This window comes from Octopus sinensis, linkage group LG15 (assembly GCF_006345805.1).
Source record: "Octopus sinensis linkage group LG15, ASM634580v1, whole genome shotgun sequence".
In the NCBI taxonomy this organism is placed as follows: domain Eukaryota; kingdom Metazoa; phylum Mollusca; class Cephalopoda; order Octopoda; family Octopodidae; genus Octopus; species Octopus sinensis.
The window spans coordinates 22,918,542-22,944,759 of NC_043011.1; the positions used below are offsets into that span (position 1 = coordinate 22,918,542).

The 26,218-nt window shown below is 38.4% G+C and overlaps 1 protein-coding gene across 1 annotated transcript; it reads left to right on the top strand.

The window, feature by feature from the left end:
* Positions 1-7,476: 7,476 nt before the first annotated feature.
* Positions 7,477-20,134, top strand: LOC115219791 (small integral membrane protein 7). Its single transcript, XM_029790052.2, has 5 exons — positions 7,477-7,725; positions 10,824-10,865; positions 14,854-14,903; positions 17,460-17,550; positions 20,050-20,134. Exons 1-5 carry the CDS (start codon positions 7,700-7,702, stop codon positions 20,063-20,065), a joined length of 225 nt encoding a protein of 74 aa, XP_029645912.1. The 5' UTR covers positions 7,477-7,699; the 3' UTR covers positions 20,066-20,134.
* Positions 20,135-26,218: the final 6,084 nt, after the last annotated feature.

Sequence of the window (26,218 nt, forward strand, 5' to 3'; positions counted from 1 at the left end):
AGGCTCCAATCTGATTTGGCAGAGTTTCTACAGCTGGATTCCCTTCCTAATGCCAACCACTCCGAGAGTGTAGTGGTGTTTTTATGTGTCACCGGCACGGGGGCCAGTCAGGCGGTACTGGCAATGACCTCGCTTGAATCTTTTTACACATGCCACTGGCACAGGTGCCAGTAAGGCAATGCCGGTAACAATCACGTTTGAATGGTGCCTTTTACATGCCACCAGCACGGAAGCCAGTTAGCCGCTCTGGCAACAATCACGCTCGGATGGTGCTCTTAGCACCCTACTAGCATGGGGCACAAGTGCCAGTAAGGCAACGCTGGTAACAATCACACTCGAATGGTGCCTTTTATGTGCCACTGGCACGGAAGCCAGTTAGCCGCTCTGGCAATGATCGCACTCGTATGTTGCTCTTTGCACCCCACTAGCACAGGTGCCAGTCATCGAATTTAACATCAATTCTGTTATTTGTAGGTTGTGTGAAGAATATTTTAAAAGTGGGATGTGGTTTGGCAAGATAACTGTTAGTGAATTGGAAAATGCAAAGTTGTTATGATTTTCTATTTTTCCAGTCATTGTAACTGCTATTGGATTAGGAGATCTAGGATCTGAAAGGAAAATCAAGAATTTTGAATAGCTTTTATCAGAAATTTCTTCCTCCAAATTTTCAACACTGTTTTCCAAGAGTAGCCATTAAATTCATTGCAGGTAATTAGTCATGATAAATTTCTCACAAGATAATGTACATTACAAGATGATATATTGTTGGTAAATTCATCATTGGGCATTTTATCCACAGAATATATTACATATTGTGCAAATCTCCCCAAAGCCTACATAGGTGAAACCTCTAGGAGTATTTGCAAAAGATTCAAAGAACATTGGAACAAGGCCTAACTCTGTTTTCTAACAGCATACATTTGATTGCAATGGCTCCTTAGGTGACTTGTATTAGATATCTTGTATACAGATACTTCTAATAAAATGTTGAGACAAATCACTGAATCTGTCTGTAATACAAATCCACCCTCAACTGCAAGTCTGAATGGGATGACATCCATGTTTCTCCTTAACTCCATCTTTTTTATCTTTAATTTTTAACCCTTCTATATATCTAATTTTTTATTATTCTTAATTAGTTTATTTATTTTTATTCCTTCCACCTAATTCTTCTTATGCCTCCCCTTTGTTATTCCCCCTCCTTCTTCTAATGCCCTCTTTTTTCTCTTCTTCCTCCTCTCCTCATTCTTTATTATTAATGGTGAGCTGGCAGAATTGTTAGCACACTGGACGAAATGTTTATCGTTATTTTGCCCGTCACTATGTTCTGAGTTCAAATTCCGCAAAGGCCAACTTTACCTTTCATCCTTTCAGGGTTGATAAAATAAGTACCAGTTGAACACTGGGGTTGATGTAATCGACTCATCCCCTCTCCCAGAATTGCTGCCCCCATGGCAAAATTTGAAACCATTATTATTATTATTATTAGTGTCTTTACCATTTTATTTGTGTTATGCTGATGACTTTGCTCTCATAGCTGAATCACTACCTGAGCTAGAGAAGTTCTAGGTATGGAAACAAGGTCTAGAATCAAAGGACCTTAGAGTTAACCTAGCAAAAACCAAAGTCATAGTAAGTAGGAAGGCAGACAGATCACAAATCTGCTCAGGTAGATTGCTCTGCTCAATCTATAGAAAAGGTGTAGGTAGAAACTCCATAAGATGCACCCAGTGTAAGATTTGGACACACAAAAGATGCAGTAACATCAAAGGAAGGTTAACAGAGAAAGTAACTTCTATATGTGGAAGGTGCACAGGCATAATAAATACTGAACATATGTGGAAAATAGACTCCATCAACTTCTGAGGGGGGGGGGTCAAGCTAGAGGTAGTAGATAGCTTCTGGTATCTAGGTGGCCAGAATAGTAGTAGAGATGGTTGTTCCGAGAGAATAGCTATGAGAATAAGATTAGGCTGGGCTAAGTTCAGGGAGCTCCTACCTCTGCTGGCAACAAAGGGCCTCTCGATCAGAGTGAAAGGCAAATTGTTTGATGCCTGTGTGCAAATAGCTATGTTGCATGGCAGTGAAACATGGGTTATAACAGCCAAGGACATGTGTAGGATTGAGAGAAATGAAGCAAGTATGCTTCGCTGGATGTGCATGTTCGGCAGTGTAAGCATCTTGAGAGAAAAGTTAGGCATAAGAGGAATCAGATGTGATGTGCCAGAGAGACGACTGTGCTGGTATGATCATGTGATGCATATGGACGAGGACAGTTGTGTAAAGAAGTGTTGATCTCTAACTGTGGAGGGAACCTATAGTAGAGGTAGATCCAGGAAGACATGGGATGAGGTGGTGAAGCATGACCTTCAAACTTTGAACCTCACAGAGGCAATGACTAATGACCGAGACCTTTGGCAATGTCCTCTGCTTAAGAGGACTCATTGAGCTAAGTGCACCCATGCTGGTGGCATGTAAAAAGATCAACCTTTGAATATTGGGCCTGACAGAGGCAAAATGGCTGAGTTGCTTTTGAGCAGGCCTCACAGAGGTGAAGTGGCTGAGTTTCTTCCAAGTGTTGGGCCTCATGGAGACAAAATGGCCAAGCTCCTTTTGAGTGGGCCTCGTGGAAGCAATGACCAAGGCCTATGGCATTATGTCATGCTTGAGAAGAAGACCCATCAAACCAAGTAAAATCGCAGTCATGGCAGATACCAGTAGCATGTAAAAGTACCCATTACATGCTTAGAGTGGTTGGCGTTAGGAAGGGCATCCAGCTGAAGAAAACCATGCCAAATCACACTGGATCCTGGCACAGCCTTCCAGCATGCCAGCCCAGTTAAACTGTCCAATCCATGCCAGCATGGGCAATGGATGTTAAATGATGATGATGATTCGTATTGTCATTTAGGCAGCATTTCATCTTTACATTCTGGGTTCAAATTCCGCTGATGTCAACCTTGCTTTTCATCCTGATAGGGTTGGTAAAATAAGTACCAGTTGATCACTGGGGTCCAAGTAATTTCCTTAGCCCCTCTCCTGACCTTGCCTTTCATCCTGATAGGGTTGGTAAAATAAGTACCAGTTGATCACTGGGGTCCAAGTAATTTCCTTAGCCCCTCTCCTGAAATTGCTGGCCTTGTGCCAAAATTTGAAACCATCATTATTATCGTCATTGTTATTATTTTAGTGTTCTAATTATTAAGGCAGAATTGTGACCATGTGGGGCGAAATGCCCACAAGCATTTTGTCATTACATTCTGAGTTCAAATTCCACCACCACTGACTTTTCCTTATATCCTTTCAGGGTCCATAAAATAAGTACCAGAGTTGATATAATTGACTTCTTCCCCTCAAAACTCTTGGCCCTGTACCAAAATTCGAAACTTTTATTATTATAATTATAAGCATTGTTAGTGCATATAAGTACTATTTTACTACAACCACTGCCATTATTGCTGCTTTTTCTCCTACTATTACTACTCTTAATACTACTACTACTGCCACTACCACCAGCACCACCACTACTACTACTACAACTACCACTACTGCTACTGTTACCACCATCACAACTATTATTACAACACCTACTGTCACTACTATTACTACTACTTCAGCTCAAACTTGTCCCCCCCCCCCGTCCAGAACACCACTCCTTGAAACCTTCAATGTTCTGACTGACATTGTCACATTGTATTCCTTCTAAATATGATGACAAAGGAAGAGAAGAAGGAATAACACAAGAGGCAGCTAAATATCAAAAATCAATGATGACTGACCAGCTCTGAACACCCAACCAGAACAAATGATGACCTTTGCCAAAAATAAAGAAACAAAGAATGAAGAAAACATCCCAGAATCTTACAAACTATGTATGTGTCACCTTATAATCTTTTATCTTTTAGTTGTTTCATTCGTTTGACTGGGACCATGCTGGGGCACCATCATGAAGGGTTATTTTGTCGATTAGATTGTCCCCCATGACTTACGATATTTAAAGCCTAGTATTTATTCTATCAGTCTTTTTTGCCGAACTGCTAAGTTAGGGGATGTTAACTTACCACCACCAGTAGTCAAGCAGGGGGGGAGGAGGATGGGACAAACACAGTAGTCAAGCAGGGGGAGGAGGCTGGGACAAACACAGTAGTCAAGCAGGGGGGGGCAGAAGGATGGGACAAACACAATAGTCAAGCAGGGGGAGGAGGATGGGACAAACACAGTAGACAAGCAAGGGGAGGAGGATGGGACAAACACAATAGTCAAGCAGGGGGAGGAGGATGGGACAAACACAGTAGTCAAGCAAGGGGAGGAGGATGGGACAAACACAGTAGTCAAGCAGGGGGAGGAGGATGGGACAAACATAATAGTCAAGCAGGGCGGGGATGGGACAAACACAGTAGTCAAGCAGGGGGGAGGAGGATGGGACAAACACAGTAGTCAAGCACGGGGGAGGAGGATGGGACAAACACAGATGCAAAGACAGACAGACAGACGCATAATAAGTTGAAAAACATAATAAATGCACTAACAAACGTAAAACAGACACACAGAAGGCCATCAACTCCTCATCAATTATTGGCCGGAGGGTCAAATGCAATTTTGTGCCTTACGATAATATTACTTCACTTCTTGGTGGCACCAACAAGAAGAAGCTGCTGGAAAATGAACCAAAACATAAAAGAATGAGAACAAAAAGAAGTGGATAAACATGCAATAGAGAAGTTGTTATAGGCGCAGGAGTGGCTGTGTGGTAAGTAGCTTGCTAACCAACCACATGGTTCCGGGTTCAGTCCCACTGCGTGGCATCTTGGGCAAGTGTCTTCTGCTATAGCCCCGGGCCGACCAATGTCTTGTGAGTGGATTTGGTAGACGGAAACTGAAAGAAGCCTGTCGTATATATGTTTGTGTGTATGTGTTTGTCCCCCTAGCATTGCTTGACAACCGATGCTGGTGTGTTTACGTCCCCGTAACTTAGCGGTTCGGCAAAAGAGACCGATAGAATAAGTACTGGGCTTACAAAGAATAAGTCCCGGGGTCAATTTGCTCAACTAAAGGTGGTGCTCCAGCATGGCCGCAGTCAAATGACTGAAACAAGTAAAAGAGTATACGAACATGAATAAATGTGATTCAAGACGAGGATCTTCTGTGACTGCTTTCTGCTTGTTTATACATTTATTATATGTTTTTTAACTTATTAATTAATGGGGACAGTGCTGTCTGACTGGTACCATGCCGGTGGCACGTAAAAGCACCATTCAAGCGTGGTCGTTGCCAGTACTGCCTCACTGGCTCCTATTCCGGTGAAACGTAAAAAGCACCATTCAAGAGTCGGTCGTTGCGAGTGCCGCCTGTCTGGCTCCAGTGCTGGTGACATGTAAAAAGCACCATTCAAGCGTAGTCGTTGCTTAGTGCCACCTGACTGGCTCCCGTGCCAGTGGTACGTAAAAAGCACCATTCAAGCATGGTCGATAAAAGTACCACCTGACTGGCCCTCGTGCCAGTGGAAAATAAAAAGCACCCACTACACTCTCAGAGTGGTTGGCATAAGGAAGGGCATCCAGCTGGGGAAACCTTGCCAGATCATATTGGAGCCTGGTACAGCCTTCTGGCTTGCCATTCCTCAGTGAAACCATCCAACCCATGCCAGTATGGAAAGCGGACGTTAAACAGCGATGATGATGGAACACTACATACTCTTGATTTTTTTTATTATATATATAGAACAATGAAGAAATAAATTATATGGGTATCCACTTTATACAGTTCAACTGATTAGTGCTTTGATAGAGCTTCAGGAATATAAAATGAAGGAGAGGAGAAAACAAATTCAAAGGCCGATTATATATTCATTCAATACATATTAACGAAATTCTCCATGGTATACAAAGTACACACATAGATGCATTCATCTATATGATATATGAAAAATTTCCAAGAATCTATAAATACATACACACGAAAATTTATAAATATATAAAATTTCATACACATAAAAATTTACAAACACATAAAAATTTATAAATATACAAAAAGTGTAAGTACATTAATGTACTTGCGACAGGATGATAAAGTGGATGTAAAATAATTCATAAGTTGTCTGGAACATGTATAAAGTCTTACGGCCGTTTTGAAAAGATATATGTTGCTATGGGCGAGCTAACCCCAACCATATTCTATTTTTCCAATACTCCCGGAATCATTGGATTTTTTTTTTTTTTGCGTTGAATGAATTCCTGTGACTTCCTAATATGCTACAAAACCCTTTTTGGGGGTCCGAAAAACGGGGTGGGTGAGGTGGAAGCCTCGGAAATTTCTCCCCCACCCCCTTTTGCCCGCACAATTTTCACTAAGGAAAAAAAATCGGACCTCCTAATATGCTGCAAATCCCTTATTTGGGTTCGGAAAGAAAGGTAAGGCCGGTCCCCGCTTTTTTTCGTGCGGGTGAAAAGATCAATGGGGTGGGGGTGAAATTTCTGCGGCTTCCACCTCATCCCACCCCGTTTTTTCGAACCCCAAAAAGGGTTTTGAAGCATATTAGGAGGTCACAGGAATTCATTCAACGAAAAAAAAAATTCCAATGATTCCGGGATGGGCCCTCCACTCCTTTTCCTGAACCAAAATAAGGGATTTGCAGCATATTAAGTCAGGGTACTTGATTCCCGGCAAAAAAATCCGAGTTTTGTTGTTTTTTTCTTTTTTTTTTGTGAAAATTGTGCAGGTGTTAATACAGAAATTTACCGAAAATTCAATTTATGTCGGTGTCCTGATCCGAAACTCCACCGAATCTTTTCTGTAGAATTTCATTTTCTTTTTATATTTTGTGCACCCAAATTCACCCCCCTTTTCTATGAAGTACTGATTGCTATTCTGAAACTACAACCTGCTCTCCCATTAAAACAAGAGCGATTCCTTAGAAACCTTAATCGCAATAAGCAACACTGGACCAATAACCCGACAAGCTTGGGGAACGGAAGTGTAACGGATTTCTGAATTTTCCGGTTTTCTGAAGATATTTTAATATATACTTAAAATTCATAATAAACTATGAAAAATAAAGAACGAAGTTCTGTTTCACAGAATCAAATTATCACACCTCTAAAGCAGGGTTTGTTTGATATTTATTAATACACTTAAAATACATCATATTGTATGTATGTCATATACAGTATAATGTTTGTTGGATTAAAATTAAATGAAGAACACGATTTTATTTTATTTTATTTTTTTTGTTTTTGGATTTGGTTTGCAAGATTCTTTATATGAGTTCGTGGTGAGTGTGTTACATTATAAGGCACAAAAAGAAAATGACTCTCCCCAGACACGATTTTATTTAACAGATATAAATACAAATTGATAAACTTGTAAAGTAGAGTGTTTAAATCTTCATCAATCCACTTAAACATGTGAAGAATAAAACAACTACTTTTAACACACCGTATGCAAGTTAAGCGATTTAAGAAACAGGGTCCGTTCGCTCAATGCAGATTATAGAATGCTGCTCAATATTGCCGGATTTCTGGAAGCCAGTACGAAATTGTGGCTCGTCAATAACATTTCCTATGAAAATATTTGAAGGGAGATAATAAAAGGTAACCAAATGTGATGTGGCACAGGAAATATTTCTGTTCAGATTTTGTTTACTGTCATCTATGAGAACAATTCCAGAACTGCTTTAGAAGAACAAATCTCCGTCAACAAAATGATTTCAGATATCATCTTGTTTAGGTCAGTATCCCAGTCTGTTTATAATTCATCATATCTTATGTCGCAGGGGGGAAAATATCGTTATTATTACAGATTATTATTAAATGACGTTTTCTATGTTGACACTATTTGTAAACTTCTCTTTTGCTGTTGTTTACTGATTTCTTATGTTGACATTTTTGTAATGACATACATCGGTACTATTTACTACACTGAGACTGTTTAATAACTTTTAAGTTCGTGTGCCTTCAGAGTAAGACTGACGTTTCGGGTGACGCCCGTCTTCGATGAAATACAAAACAAAAAAGAAAAAAAAAGCACAACTCAGATCTCTTCACGGTGCATGAACTTAATATTTTTACCTGCTCTTTTCTTTTCCTCGGGTTCTAGTTATTTTACTTCGTTAATGACTTGCTTCCGAGATAGCACTTTTTAGCTACAGTGGACACCGCTTTCGTTAAATATTACCTATAAAATTTAATCTCTGTTACGTACATATTGTAGTTGGCTTGGGGCTAAACTAACTAGTACTCGTCGAAGTCACTAAAATATTTACGCAACAGAGATTAAATTTTATAGGTAATATTTAACGAAAGCGGTGTCCACTGTAGCTACAAAGTGCTATCTCGGAAGCAAGTCATTAACGAAGAACTAGAACCCGAGGAAAAGAAAAGAGCAGGTAAAAATATAAGTTCGTGCACCGTGAAGAGATCTGAGTTGTGCTTTTTTTTTCTTTTTTGTAAAAATGATTGAAAATGGTCTCTTTCACTTAGTCATTTTGCAGCTACTAGTTACCATTGGATCAAACTAGTTCACTTGTTTTATAGAACCATCATAACATATTCATGGCCCTTTTAATAAATCATTTCCTTACACACGCCAAACATATAAAGTCGCTTCAGCTCACCCCAAAACATGTTTCCACAGAGGATTGGAAACATAGAATAGCACTTGAATGCGTCAGTGTCATCTAAGCAGTGTTCCAGGTTTCCAACCCTTTATGAAAATGATCTGACCATGGAGAAATGCTACCTTGCTTGGAAATAGGGTTGGTGACAGAAAGGGTGTCTGACCATAGAAAAATCTGTCTTAACAAATCCCATCTGATCCATGCAAGCATTAAAGAGATGATGCTGATGATGATGATAATGAATCAGTGTAACACAGTTATGACAAGGCTGAATCTTTAAATTATAAGTACAGCCCATCCAATGAACTTTTATACAGCTTTTGCCTTCCAATTTTTACTCACAAGGCTTGGGTCAACCTGAGGTTGTAATTACCAAACTTGCCTAAGATATTGTGATGTGGGTTTGAACCCAGTACTTCATACAAACTTCTTAACCACAGGTATGGTACCTTGTGGTAGCCTAATAACATCTTTACAATGTCCTTTTTGGTATGGCACACTAGCTGGCTCTGTGCTATACTTAGATAAAAAACAACACTTTTTTTTTTCACTGAAATAATAGCTACCATTGAAAAATACAATGGTTTCTTGGAAAAATCATTTTTCTTGATGTATCCACATGATACAGATAAGGATTCCATCCCACTGGAGAACTAATATGAGAAACACGGTTCAAGCTCACAGGAATCTTCCAGTTCAAAATACTGTGTCAGTCTTTAGATTAGTAGTAATAACAGTGATCCACTGAGATAATCCCTATGTGGGATTCCCTCACTGGATATATCTAGCTTAATCTGCTAGATATAACAGCCAAATGTCTCTGAAATCACAGCTAACTGTATTAAAAGAAGAGGACACACTGAATAATATAATACTGGATACAGCTAAAATAAAAGGAAGATGTGATGGTAATGCTTTTGCTCATGATTATTGGTCTACTTGATTAAGATTGACTCAAGGCTGAACAACATTGTAATAGCTGAGAAAGACAGATTTAAAGAAGCTTTAATTCTGCTTGCGTTAATGTTTTATAAGTAATAAGAAAAAACAGGGAATATGTATGTATGATAGTGTATTTAGTGTGTGACAGCTTGCTATTGAGTTTATGTGCGTAGCAGCTGCACTATTCTGGATACAAGAGTAGGACTCTGATTTGTATATGAGATTGATAAAATAAGTAGCAGCCAGTTAATGGAGTTGCTTAAAATAACTGTTCCCTAAATAAAAATGTGTGGCCTAATGAAATTGTAGTGCGTCAGGAAGCTATTTTTGTTGTCATGGCATAGCACAGTTGTGCTATGGCATACTTCAACCCATCAGGGCTGGGTGCCTGAATATCAAAGGCAGTTCTCTGCCCAAGGTGAGAAGTGGAAGTTTTAAACAGTTGGCAAAATGACCATACACCAGCAACATTCCTTCTTTCAACATAAAACAGCTTTTGGTTATTTTGCCACCAACTTCATGCAACTAACTCCGAGTTATGTCGGCTCTCAACTTGTTACCTCCTGAACAGCCTATTTCATTTCTGCTAACTTCACTCCGTGAAATTCTGGATAACATCAGCCCCAACTTTCCCTCATAATGAACTGTATATTTTTGTTTAAGCTAGCTCCATTCCTATTCGCTTATAACCACTTCCAACTGAATATATTGTTCAAATGTAAATTATAATGCTTTCTCTGACTCACATACACATAGGCTACACTCTTTTTACTTGTTAGCTGTTGTAATGATTTAATAAATTAAATTATTTGTCTAAAAATTGTCTTCTGATATTCCATTACATGTGCTTCTCAAAAGCGCATTTACTGGACTTTTCTACAAACACTTTTATACTTTAAATTAGTGACCACTCTCACTAAAAAATCAGTATTAATTAAATACAATGCAGTAGAGTTTCAGAAATGGTAAAGGGTCAGAGTAAATAAATGCTTCACAATTTTTAATGGCCTTCTTTTATAGCCTGAGTTCAGATCCTTTTATAACTGGCTTTGCTCTTCATTCCTATTGGAGATGATAGAATAATTGTACCATACTAGTTGATTCAGTTGACTGTACCCCTACTTTAAAATGACAGGCTTTAGTCTAATATGAGAAACCTATGCAAAGTTTTTTAGCTAACACATAAATACATTTTGATCTCAGGTTATTGTTGATTGATTATTATTTATTGATTTAACATTGATATCTGTTATTTCCTTCTTTTCAGTACTCTTCTTGTCAATGCATGTGCTGTTGTTAACTTCAATTTGTGAGTATAACATTCTTCATATATATATATATATATATAAATGTATACATTCATACATTTTTACATGCATACACAGAGGAATAAATATATAAACTCCATACACTATGAACACAAAAGATGTATATTGGAATCACAGGCAAACTAACAGAGATTGTAAGCTTCATATGTGATAGATGCACTGAGGTAATACTATGGAATACTGGAGACAGATTCCCCTAAATGCCTGGATGGTTCTGTAGAAGTAGTAGAGAGCGTTTGTTATCCAAGAGATGTAATTAACAGGGGAATTGGTTGCTCTAGACGTATAGCAGCCAGAGTAAGAACAGGTTGGAGAGAGTTCAGGAACCTACGACCACTGCTAACAATGAAGGTCTTCTCCCCCAGAGTGAAGTGCAGATCACACAAGGCTTTTGTTAGAATTGTGATGGTGTATGGTAGTAAGACATGAGCCATGAATGTAGAGGACTTGAGTTACAATGTAAGTGTGCATGAACAACATGGTACAACTGTGCTGAAAGAAAAACTGGGCATAAGAAGTATCAGATGTAGTTGTACAAGAAAGAAGACATTTGATATGTATGGGTGAAAATGGCTGTATAAAGAAATGCTGATTACTTAATGTGGATGGAGTTTGCAAAAGAGAGAACCCCTAGAAGACATTGGCTGAAGTAGTGAAGACTGATCTCAGGACCTTGAACCTTATGGAGATGACAAAGGATTGGGATAACTGATGCTATACAGTTCTCAAGAAGACCCACCCAACTTGGTGAAACTAAGTTCTGGAAGCATTTTGTGTGTGTGTGTGTGTGTGTATGCACAGCTGAGCCCTTCACCTAATTTCTTCTTCAAGATACCTCCACCATCCATTACCTCTCTAACTATAACTTTTTCTTGATACCTCTGATCTTTCTCACTGCTTGAAACCATTTCACTTGATTTCCATTATTCATTCTTAAGACTGTCTTTTCCAGCCACATTGGACAATGATCATCTCTCTGAGCTATCGAAGCACCTCTCTTTCTCCATCACACTTGCACTCACACTCACAGTTCTGTCGCTGTGCACTTTCACTCTTTTTGTGCTTTGAGGGTCCACTCAGTCATCTCATCACTATCTTATTTTTATCTCTTCTCAACTCTACACCGGTCACCCACCACCCTCTCTTCTATAATGTGAACAACCATATTCTTCCTCTACAATTAGAATCCTGCTTTACACTGGTCTTTTCTCTCATATTTTGAACCCTCATCTCCTAGCATAATGCTGCCTTTCTTAGGGTCTGTAAGACAGTGAAGCAGTTGTTGAACCCGTCAGAATGTCCTGTCTATACCTGCACAGGAGATGGTCTTTAAATGACGACAATATGTATGTGTTTGTCTCTTTGTGTGGTCTTTTGACAGTCATTTGAGTGTCAGATGGAAAGCATTGATATTTGCTACCGAGGTCATCTTTGCCTTTTACTGTTTTGGGCTTCATAACTGAATTGCTGGCCCATTACTGCTGCAGCCCTCTCTCTCTCTCCCACTAGCACATCTAAGACATTCAGCTGGGTCAAAGACAAGAGGGCTGAGAGGGCTAAGCAGCCTCATAAAACGTTTATCTTTAATGCGCAGTGCTGCCAGTGCGTCCTCGGCCTCGGAGCACCATGCGCCGCAGGCCCCTATCGGGCAGCCGAACACTCGTACCGGTACACCCAGCTCCCCGCGAAGGAGCGGGATCATAAATCTCTAATGATTCCATCTCTAATGATTCGCAACTACATCAGCAACTAGAGCAATTATTGAAAGAATGTTACATGTTACCAACACACTCTCACTTGCTGGTGACTGCAATGGTTTACACACACACACTCGCTCTCTCTTTGTCTGACTGTCTCTCACACAGATTAAAATAATGATTATTATTTGATTTGACTACTATGACATTTTAGCAGTCCTCCTCCTCATCAATATTTAACATCCATTTCCCATGCTAGTATGTGTTGGATTGCTTTACAAGAACTGGCAAGGCCAGGAGCCACACCAGGTTCCATAGTCTGTTTTGGTTTGGTTTCTATGGCTGATTGTCCTTCTTAACGCCAACCACTTTACAGAGGGTACTGGGTGCTTTTTACATGGCACCTGGGTTTTAGGATCTCAATTCTTTTGTAGTGAGCGGGTTTTCTTGAGTACAGCAATGCATCTTATATCTCAGTCTTCTGTTGTCTCCTTTGTAAGGCTCAGGGATCGACCTTCAGTATTTCATCCCATGTCTTCCTGGGATTGCACATACAAAGTTACCATCAGAGGCACAAATCCAGGCAAGGTTGTTTATGGAAGACCAGCAGTCACCTATGCATACCAGTCTCCTCTCTCCATGCCACCAATGTTATCCAAGGGAAAGGCAAAGGCTAATACAGCTTGGCACCAGTGATGTTGCAACTCATTTCTAAAGGTGAATGAACTGGAACAATGTGAAATAAAGTGTCTTGTTCAAGAACACAATGCACAGCGCAGCCCAGCACAGGAATTGAACTCACTACCTCATAATTGTGAGCCTGACACTCTAACCACTGAGCCAGTAGTCAAATTTAACTATTGTAACAAATACTTATACTTTTTTTGGTGTTGTTTCTTTCATCATAGTACAACTTGCAAACAATATACATATGTATTCTCAGACAGGAAATGATGATGATGATGATATATATATATCTCATGTGAACACATCACCAACCAGACTATCAGACGTTATTACACATCACTGGTAACAATGTGCTTTCACATTGTTTTACCCTTCGAATGACACCACCCCTCTGGCCAGGTGTGCAGGCCAACAATCCCCGCTGATTGAAGGGGGAATGGAGCAATGTGAAATGAAGTGTTTTGCTCAAGAACACAACACACTGCCCAGTCAAGGAATCGAACCCACAATCTAATGATTGTGAGTGCAACAGCTTAACCACTAGGTCACACACCTTCACTATATCTAATATATATGTGTGTGTGTGTGTGTGTGTGTGTGTATATATATATATATATATATATATATATATATATATAATTTAATGTCTGTATTCTATGTTGGCATGGGTTAGACTGTTGTGTTCTTGGGCATGACACTCCATTTCAAGTTGCTCCAGTTCACTCAACTGTAGAAATTAGTTGTGGCATCACTGGTGCTAAGCTGTCTCAGCCTTTTCCTTTCCCTTGGTTTAACATTGGTGGCATGGCATGAAGAGGAGTGGCCAGTATGCATGGGCGACCACTGGTTTTATATAAACAACCTTGCTCAGACTTGTGCCTCGGAGGGGAACTTTCTAGGTGCAATCTCATGGTCATTCATAACCCTTCACCCTTTTTATCCCTGATGGGCAGTGTGTTGTGTTCTTGAGCAAAACACTTCATGTTGCTCCAGCGCACTCAGCTGAAAAAAATTAACCCTGCAACAAACTGGCATTCTGTTCAGGGGAAAATATTGGCCTGCTCATGCAGAGCAGCAGCATTCAAAAGTTACAAATGTGCAAGGATATACACTGTGACCAGCAGTGCAAAATGACATCTGATAGTTTTGTTGATACAGTGATATTTGTATGTGTGTGTGTGTGTGTGTGCGCGCATGTGTGAGAGGGAGAGAGTGAATGAATGATTAAAAAAATTATTTACAATATAATAGTCTCTTTTAACAGTTTGGGAAGTTTTCAACATGCAAGGACAGGGAGAAAGTACAGGGAAATGAGGTGAACTTCTTGAACATACAGCCATACCTGTGCCTATAAGCAATACCTGGACCTAAGCAAACCTACCCTAAGTCAAAATTCACTATATTCAACTGAATATTTCTGGTTATGTATTGACTTTAGAAATGACTAACACTGACTAGATGTAACTGACTTAAGTCATTAGCTGTAACTAGTGCTACAAATTCTTGTCGTTTAGAATAAGTGTTATGTTGTTTAACTTCACTTTTCGTTTTTCTGTTTTTAATTGACTTCAATTTTATTTTCTAGGAAAAAGAATAAAGATGACCTCTTTGGAGCCTCACCAGAACCAACAGTTGGTAATTGTAATATTTCTTTGGTTTTACTGTGATAACAATGAAGATTTTCACATTGTAAACATAACTACATTATCAATTGACTTGAAATCAGCCAGTTGATCCTAGCAGATTTTGAACTCAGTATATAAAAGGATGTAACTAAACCCGAAAAGACTTTGTCCACAGTTAAACCAATACTGTTATCCGTTGTTCTTTCCATTTATTATTTATTTCTCTCCTCCACTGCAAGAGCCCCATTTTTACTTCTCTCTCATACTCTAACATCTCACCATCTGGCACAAAGCCACCTCCCTCAATATCACTCCCTCCTCTCTAGTTAAGAAGTCTTGCCTTGCAAATTATTTGGTGACTTTGCTGATGTTGGTACCATATAAAAAGCACCCATACACTTTGTAAGGTGGTTGGCATTAGAAAGGATATCCAACCATAGAAAACCAAGCCAAAGCAGACAGTGATGCTTGACACACTCCTTAGGCTTACCAGCTCCTATCAAATCACCCAACCCATTCCAGCATGGAAAACTGATGTTAAATGACAAGGAAGAGGAGGATGAACATAATTAACAAAGAGAAGTAGGAAGGTAGATAAACAATTAGGCTTGATATACATATTTATATGGAGCACAAAATATAGAATAAAAATTTTTTAGATATATATATATAAAGAAATTATGTAATGTCTTATCTCAACAGCTGTTTCAGGAAGTCACGAGTTATATAATAATCACAATTTACAGATAATATATGTTTAAGTTGTGTTGCTGAGAGCCACTCTCAGTTTTATGCCAAAATAACACCTTGTTACTCGATAGCTTTTTGAAAACTAAGTTTTGTGCACATTTGCTCGTTATGTAAAATCATTATAATTTCTCCCCATTCATGGCTAAGCTTCTTTACTCATTTTGTAATAAGCAAAATTTCTCCTCATAGCAAACATTCTTTTTTTTCCTCACCACACACTCCTTCTCTCCTACAATCTACACTCCCTTACATTTTGGGAGAAAAAACCCTGCGTCCACATACTCCCTCCACAACACTGATATCAAGAAATCCTCTTGCGAGCGTGACCTAGGCATCACTGTCAGCAGTGATTTGCATTGGACAAAGCATATCTCTAAAATTGTCAAGAAGGCCGAGGGTGTCTTGGCATCACTCAGCAAGACTTTTGTTAGCCGCTCTCCAGCCATCTATTTAAAACTGTATACAGCTATGGTACGACCGCACTTGGAATTCGCATCATCAGTTTGGAATCCCTATCTTGCTCAGAACATTGACCTCCTGGAATCTGTCCAGAGACGTGCAACCAAACGCATACCCTCCATCAGACACCTACCATATTCTGAGCGCCTTGTTTCCCTGGGCATGGATTCACTGAAGCTCCGGCGTCTGGCGACGGACTTGGTAAACACCCACAAGGTTATCAACCACCTCACCAACAACAACACTGAACACCTTTTTGATCTCCATGTGTCTAACACACGTGGACATGCCTACAAAGTCAGAAAACAACACAGCTCCCATGACTTTCGGAAACATTTTTTCACGCTCAGAGTTGCTGAAGCATGGAATAAACTGCCTGCGTCAGTTGTTGACTGCCATGACACTGCATCCTTTAAGGCCCTTATGCTTTCCGAAATCCGCCGAAACTACACCTGATTATATATACACTTTAGATGAGTTGTAGTGCACCTGAGCACTGTACACAATTATTATTATTATTACCTCGATGCTTATCTCCCCTACGTCTCTTTGTCTGGACCATTAACATTCTCAACTACTTTATTGTTTGTGAATGAGTATTTTCACCACTCATGAGGCATGCTTTCATCAGGCTGGCTTTTAACCCTATCTTCTCTCTCTGTTCTTTCTATTTTGTGTTTGGGGTTGTTTCTTCTCCCTCTTATCTTGTCTGTTAACTACCCTCTCTTCTCACTCTTTTGATCCACCTCCTCCCTTTTATATTTGTAAGCACTGCTATATGACTATCATTTGCCAATATTCTCTTGGAAACAGAATTGGACTTACTGTTATAGCTTCATCTGACTGATCACCAGTTACATACCTATGACTTTTCACATATATCACCTGCAAATTATGATTGTTATGTAACTCTTGGCTTCCTGAAACAGCTGTCAAGATAAGACTTTGCATAATTTCTTTATATAGTTATATTTTCTTTATTTTTATTCCATATCAAGCCTTATTGTGTTTATCTATCTTACGACCTCTATATCAGTTTGATTTGGATTTCTCTTATAGTCACCCTTGATTCCATGGGCTTTGCCTTGGATGAAAATGTCAGAACTTAAGTTCAAATTCATTCAAACATTACTATGTATTTTCTATACTGAGCTTATTTAGCTCTCACCTACTAACTATATAACAAGGGGAAGTGTAATCAATTTTGATTTTCCCACTACTACTAGTTTTACTAGTCTCTGCCCTTGATATTTCATTTAATATTAGAAACATGGAAAAATAAATTAAAAACATAAGAAAAAAAATAAAAATTTCCATATGATATATTGCTATATTGTCATTTTATTATTGTTTGCAGGAGATAAAATCCGGGAATTCTTGTTAAGTTTACGCTACTTTCGGATTTTTATTGGTTTATGGAATGTGTTAATCATGTTTTGTATGATCGTGTAAGTACCTTTGCTTGTTTGCTTTATTTCTTCATTCAACCTCCAAATTAATACAAAAAAGAAAACTTTGAAATTTATCCCTTAATTTACTATAATTGGCACTTTTTATAATAGCTGACTACCTGTATACTGTAAAATCTCTCTTGGTGTGTGCCCTTGTGCCTCTATTAAAAATTCATATTGTTCTCAAATTTTGGCACAGGGCCAGCAATTTCACGGGAGGGGTTAAGTCCATTACATTGACCAGTGCTCAACTGGTACTTATTTTATTGACCTTGAAAGGAAGACAGATAAAGTGTAACACAGTGGAATTTGAACTCAGAACATGAAGGTGCACGAATGCATTGTTACTCAGTAGTTCCCTGATGTAATCACGGCCTATATTAAAAACTAATATATTAATAGAAGGTTGTTTTACAGATTCCCATCCATTTTAGTTTTCATGTTTACATAGATCAGATGGTATATATTTTTGTCCATGTTATTATATCCGTCGCTTTCACACTGCTTTCTAACCACTTAACCTTGAAATAGATGAGAAATCTTAATTGTTATCCCCAGTTAGACAATGGAGAGTAAGCAGAGTTATGTACCGTGCTCAAAGGTGATAAACTCTAACAACTAAAGTAAAAATTTTTGGTGCTACTTTAGCGTGCAGTCTGCTGCAGTATCCATAGTCAACACTGTGAAATGTCTTGATCTGGGTTAAGATTAGGGCTAAGTGTTGGTGTTTAGGATAAGAGTTTAGGCTTAGGACTGGAGTAATTGATTGCATGCTAAAGTTGTATCTATTTTTATGTAGTCACTATGTGTGACACCTTACCTTCACAACTGTTTTACTACATTTCATTAGGCATGTTAGCAGGATTATTTCATGCTTCACTGACTGGACACTGGCAATATAAATTATACGCAAGCACAATGGAAGTGGGGACAAATTTTGTATGAAGTGGTTCAATTTGCTCTTGAGAGTTTGAACACCCTGCTTGACAAAAACCAGTCAAAACAGATAAACTCAGTAGAGTCAATGGCCATCATTAGAAGAAGGAAATCTCTAATGTAGCAGCTGCAACTAAGATTTGCAGAAAAAATAATAACACTCTCCATTTCCAGAGTCCTATGGAAATATTTACCTTCTTAGCAGTAGAAGTTTCCCAGGTTGAAAAACGAGAGTGTTTTCCAAAGCAAAAAGTCAAATGTGATGGAGACTGTAATCTTGTAGAAAAATTATTGTGTCTCTTGTATAATCATTCAATAGACTTGGATGAAGGTGCATGGCTCAGTAGTTAGAGCCATGAGGTAGTGAGTTCGATTCCTGGATCATGTTGTGTTCTTGAGCAAGACACTTTACTTCACATTGCTCCAGTTCATTCAGCTGTAATAATGAGTTGCAATATCACTGGTGTCAAACGGTATCAATCTTTGCCTTTCCTTTGGATAACATCAGTGGAATGGAGAGGGGAGGCTGGTACACATGGGTGACTGTTGGTCATCCATAAACAACCTTGCCCAGATTTGTGCCTCTGATGGTAACTGCAGGTGCAATACCATGTTGTTCATGACCAAAGTGAGTCTTTACCCTTTACACTTGGATAGTTAACTGCTATACTTTGCTAACATTAATTAGGATGTAATTGACTTAACTACTCCTTGGTATGAATATTTTAAAACATATTTAAAATAAAAACTGCATCCCTCTTTCAAGCCATATCGAATCAGTGTGGAAGAATAGGCTCATCAAACCAGTATAATCTTGAGCTCAAATTCATGGCCTCCACATTAGACCATGGTTGGTAGAAATAACATGCTGAGGCCTTTGTCCTGCAGCGGACTGAACATCTAGTCTTATCCATTTTCAGCACTTGATGCTTTGGGAACTAGACAAAAATTGCTGCAGCTCGGCTGGGATGTGTTACCCCACCCTCCGTATTCACCAGATATTGCTCCTTCAGATTTCCACTTATTCAGGTTTCTGCAGAATAGTCTTCATGGTAAAAATTTCAATTCTTTGGATGACATAAAAAGGTACCTTGATGAATTGTTTGCTATGAAACCACCTCAATTCTGGGAAGAGGGTATTTTCAAGTTAAAGGAAAGATGGAGACTCATTGTGCAACAAAATGGTTCATATGTGGTTGATTAAAAATGTAATGGCAAGTATTTATTGACCTTTTTCTTTCCTTTAAAAATCGGCACAAACTTTCCGGACAACCCAATACAATTCTATCTACCTCTGTTCAAGTAGTTATTGGGAAGAAGTAACATCTTTGAGGAATTTTAACTGATGAAATACTACCATCTTTCCTGTGGGGAAGGAAATTTCTTTCTCATCTGCTTAATATAAAACTGGATCTCATAACGGAGGCTTACAGCATTTTTTCTTTTTAATCCTTTTACAATTAGATGCTTTATTTCCCTTACTAAAACGGATGAATTTTAAACTAGCTACTAGACTAACTGTTATGAATTATTTAGTTTATTTAACTCTATTTTTAATAGGTTATTTGGCAACTGATCCTTGTGGAGGTGTTCTTCAAATGCAGCAAGTCCGGAGTGGAATTTTGTAATTCATATGGTTTGGGATTTTCAATGAAAACTGGTGTCAAAGAATTGAATTGTGGTTTATACTCATACTTGATTTATATACATATACAATTATAAATGGGAATGAATGAACATTGTGTGTATGATGTGTGTGTGTGTATGATGTGTGTGTGTGTATGATGTGTGTGTGTGTGTCAGTGTTGTGTGCATGTGTATGATCTATGAATGTTTATGCATTTTGAAATGTGTGTGAGTAATATCTGTATGTTTGAATATATGTGCATGTACATATTCATAAACATTGAGCCTATGAATTAATGTATTTGAGTTTTGAAATATGTAAATAAAATTTCAGAAAATATTATGCACAGACAAATGTATTAGGAAAAAAATAAATGTTTCCTATGTGTTTTTTGACTTTGTTAATACTGAAAATTTTCTTATGTACCATTCTGTATACTAGCAAATCTACCCATTTACGATGGAAGCATAAAATGAAGGAGGGAAGTCATAACAGTAGTATGTATTGAGAAATGTGTAAATGGACTTGATAGATTACTGGGTGATGTCTTAGAGAAATCACATTATTGTTGGTGATACAGCATTCTATTGCAGTTATATGGCATGTGTTTGCGATTAAGTGACATGTGATGACAATTCACTCCCGAACTGAAATATGCTCCCAGCCTCTGTATCATGAATGGTTATGTGGACCACTCCTAATGAAAGCCAGAACATCCTCCGATCACTACATAAAAAGTATTAAGCAAAAATGTTATTTAGATATACTTTTATTTTAGTTGTTTACACTATTTTACACTTGTTTATACCCTTATGCATTCAAAGTTCCCAAATTTCCTTATTTGAATTATGAATCCTATTCCTTTCGATAATATCAATATGATTATAAAACTTCTTTGTAGACGATATTTTCTGTTTGGTCGACACTGATTTTTTAAATTACTCATAGCGACGTATAACTGGCTGTGTGTAAACATTAGAGTGGGTAAAAATACACCTACACAATCTAAAGTCTGGCCCTGTGCCTTGTTTGCTGAGAATGTATGAGCGGAACCTGTAGGGTTACAAAAAAAATCAAACTAAGACTTACCTCTCGCTGTTCTATGTGAATAATGTCTGGATGTTCTAGTACCATGGGTTATTTTGATTGGCAAAACTGAGATATAAATAACGGCTGCTTCAAAAAGCCATTTTGAATCCCGTTCGAGACTGACTCACCTCAATAACCACTAAATAATCACGCACACTTTTTCCATTTTATTTTCGCTATTACCTATTTCTTTACTACCCACAAGGGGCTAAACACAGAGAGGACAAACAAGGAAAGACAAACGGATTAAGTCGGTTATATTGACCCCAGTGCGTAACTGGTACTTATTTTATCGACCCCGAAAGGATGAAAGGCAAAGTCGACCTCGGCGGAATTTGAACTCACAACGTAACGGCAGATGAAATACCTCTTAGCATTTCACCCGGCGTGCTAACGATTCTGCCAGTTCCTCGCTATTACCATCCACATGACCCCTTTGTATCTACAATGGGGCCACGAACTATTCAATAAAAATCCAGATTTGTGGTCTGTGAATTTTTAATAAAAATGCAGAGGTGGTTTATTGATTCAAAAATCAATATCCACAAAATAATAATACTTTCTGATTTTTTAATGCTAAAAACCTTCCTGACGACTGGCTTTGTAATCCCGAAAAATTTCACCATTTGTCCAGCCATCTGGCCATGAAGGGGGAATGAAGAGATCGATATAACACCCATTATAGTAAGATAGCAAATCTGCCCAACTACGATGGGAAATAAAGGGATAGTATTGCAAATCTAAACCCTCTAAATTCACAAACTATACATGAGTGAAATCCAGAGTTAATTCTTGTTGCTGGAATTTTAACAAAAAAAAAAATCAAAGGTGATTTATTAATACAAAACTCAATATCTACTAAATAATCATACTTTTACACATAATTTTTTGCTAAAAACCTTCCTAATTACCTCCTTCAAAAAACATCATCACCATTGGTCCAGCCATTTGACCATGAAGAGGGAACAGACAGATAGATGGACATAACACCCATTATAGTAAGATTTTATTTGATGTGGGTACATCTCAAGGCAGCATCTCATAGACGTATAGTACCAAAAAGCACAGAAGATCAATAGCTAGAAAGAAGCATCCAGCAGCAACAGTGGAATTGCTGAATCTAGATTTCTGCTTCTTTGAGAATTAGCAGCTGAAGTATCCACTTAACAACCACATGTTGAGACAAATTTAGCTTCCACTTATATAGAAAAATAGTACACCAATTATGACATCTTTAAACAAGTTAAAAATATATTTCTTTACTACCCACAAGGGGCTAAACATAGAGGGAACAAACAAGGACAAAGGGATTAAGTCTATTACATTGACCCCAGTGCGAAACTGGTACTTTATTTATCGACCTCGAAAGGATGAAAGGCAAAGTCGACCTCGGCGGAATTTGAACTCAGAACGTAACCGCAGCTGAAATACCGCTAAGCATTTCGCCCGACGTGCTAACGATTCTGCCAGTTCGCCGCCACAAACAAGTTAAAAATAGTTTTGGCTATGACATCTTGGTGGTGATGCACAATGCTCACCAATAAATGAAAGAGTTTTCTTAGTTGTGAATGCAATAAACCCAGATTCTGCTCTGGGCAATGCTGGTTCCCCAGCTTGGCAATTATGCCCCCTGTACACCATATTTTGCAAAGTAATAATAAAATAATAATAATGAAATTATTGTATATAGTGCTCAGGTGCACCACAACTTGTCAGACAGTGCATATAAAGCACATGCAGTAAAGCGAACAATGCATGAGTCAGATACATGCTTGTGTGTGTATGGAGGGGAGAAAATCAGGTGTAGTGTTGGCGAATCTCAGAAAGCATGGAAGTTTTGAAGGATGCAGTGCTCCGACAACTAACAACTGATGCCGGCAGTTTGTTCCATGCTTCAGCAACTCTCAACATGAAAAAATGTTTCCTAAAATAGGTTGTTACCAGACCAGAAATACCTTGTGATGTAGTTTTTGTTTCAAGAGAACAAATACTCATCCTTCACCTGAACATCAACAATATAGCAACCAAAGCTGATCAATTATATACAATTAGAAACACTAGTTTTGGCATTCAGCTAAATGGTAAACTTATGTGCTGATTCTTTGATTTCAGTAGTAACTTACATTAAAAGTTCTCTGCCATGTTATCTACTCAATTACTGAAAGGTGTTGGAGACACAAACTTGATAGTTTCATTTTTTCTTTCATCACACAGGTGTTGTACAAAACGAGGTATAATCCAATATACCTCTAAATTATTGTTATTCCAACTTTACAGAAACAGTTGTTGAGTTTAATAATAATGAACTTATTGTATATTGCTCAGGTGCTCTACAATTTAAGATACATTGAATTTTGTGATTGGTCGACTCTATACATCAGGAACATTTTATTAAAACTTCAGCTGGGGCACTGCTTTGAAGGGGTTTAGTTGAATGAATTGACTCCAATACTTTTTTTTTTAAGCCTGGTACTTGTTCTATTCGTTTCTTATGCTAAACTGCTTAGCTACAGGGACGTAAACAAACTAACACTGGTTGTCAAGCAATGTTGGTGATGAACACTGTACCTGGAACCATGTGGTTGGGAAGTAAATGTCTTATGACACCTACAATAGCTCTTTTACTCGTTTCAGTCATTTGACTCTGGCCATGCTGGAGCACCGCCTTTAGTTGAACAAATCGACCTCAGGACTTATTCTATCGGTCTCTTTTGCTGAATTGCTAAGTTACGGGGATGTAAACCGAACCCGACTCCTCATGATATGCCAAAGCATTCATTTTGAGTATATTTTGATTTTTAAAAGAGTGAAAAACATCAGATAAACACCTCCACTTATGTGCTGGTAAGTCTCTAGTATAGTAAGACAACAGAATAACACTGTTAGTGGGAGAGGTTAGGAAGGTAAAGGACAAGGATGAAATAATGGGATCATACTCTTACTATACTGTTTTATAACCATGTTGCCTGAAATACATCAGAACATTATCCTCATCAGCCCCCACCAGGACATGTATCTCCTGCATAGGGACTATTATAACCATGTTGATAAACGTAAAAGAACATTTTGGCAGGGTCAATTCCTAAAGATTTACAGTATTTCATCCTTCTTTTTACCTTACATTCTTATTGATTCCTTGTTTTTCTGGCAGAATGCTTATTGCTGCTGCTGCATGTTCTTATTCGATGGGGCTGGGGGGTCATCTCAGGTTAGTGGTCATTATGAGCAGAGCCAACCAAGTCCAACAGTGCTTTCCATTGCTGGTGGTCCCATGTCATCCCTTCTACACTCTCCAAAGTGACGTTATGCCTCTGGAGATCTTCCTTAATCACACCCAGCCACGAGGCTTGTTCCAGCATTCAAAAACAACTTAGACCAAAAAATTGGAGTAGACTAGTGTTTTTTTTCTTCTTTTCTTTTTGTATTTCGCAAAAGACTTGCTCCCTTTTGTGAAATGTAATGATTCATCACACATCAAAGAGTGAGGAAATGAGATTTCTGACTCCTCTTGCTGTGCCACTGATGTGGATGGAAGCACTCCGTCGGTTACGACAATGAGGGTTCCGGTTGATCCGATCAACGGAACAGCCTGCTTGTGAAATTAACGTGTAAGTGGCTGAGCACTCCACAGACACGTGTACCCTTAACGTAGTTCTCAGGGATATTCAGCGTGACATAGAGAGTGACAAGGCCGGCCCTTTGAAATACAGGTACAACAGAAACAGGAAGTAAGAGAGAGAAAGTTGTGGTGAAAGAGTACAGCAGGGATCACCACCATCCCTGCCGGAGCCTCGTGGAGCTTTAGGTGTTTTCGCTCAATAAACACTCACAACGCCCAGTCTGGGAATAGAAACCGCAATCCTACGACCGCGAGTCCACTGCCCTAACCACTGGGCCATTGTGCCTCCACGCCACTGACGTATTACTCCAATCAAATGCAGTTTTATCCCGACTGGACTAATTATCCTGAGTTAAGGAACTGTTTACCTAGGTGGACAGAGGTTTTGAATGGTAAATGTCCTCAATAGGAAAACAGAATCAGTGACAAGAGACAAGTAAATATGGACAGTCATCAATTAACCCACATGACAAAGGACCTCATTTACATCTTCAAATATAATAGAAAGAAAAAAAACATAACAAAACAATTAAATCAAAAATTCTTTATTTCACTTTATCATGAAACAAAAATGTTTTTCATCTGATTATTTGTAAAAAAATATGTACTTACAATAAATAATCAGAAGAATATTCTGTACATACTGCTTTTAATTAATTCATATGAAATATATATATATATATATATATATAAATTTTACTTCTCATATAAGCATATGCTTGTGAACATGCTCCATCCATTTCAGAAAGTGATTCTTCAATTAATACACTTCATGTGAAAATTCAGCCATTAAAATTCATTTTTCTTCAGCTCAAAATATACCTTTCTTTTTTACCTCTACCATTATAACCATTAGGAGGGTGTGTATGTGTGTGTACATACAAACACACACACACACATTTACTCACATGCATACATAATACATATATGTGTATGTGTGTGTGTACAAACACACATTTACTCATATGTGCATACACACATTTACTCATATTTACACACATATATACATACACTATATCAGGTTACATCACTCATAAGAAGCATAATACATATAACATACACATATATGGTCAGTCCACGAATCAAAATTGCAATCTACAATCATGAGTCCAACACCTTAACCACTAAACTATGTGCCTCCACATACATATCTACAATAAATTAACAGCAAAGTTTTCATTATATATAATTCTTTATTGCCCACAAGCGGCTAAACATAGAGGGGACAAACAATGACAGACAAAGGGATTGAGTCGATTACATCGACCCCAGTGCGTAACTGGTACTTATTTAATCGACCCCGAAAGGATGAAAGGCACAGTCAACCTCGGCAGAATTTGAACTCAGAACGTAGCGGCAGACGAAATACCACTAAGCATTTCGCCTGGCATGCT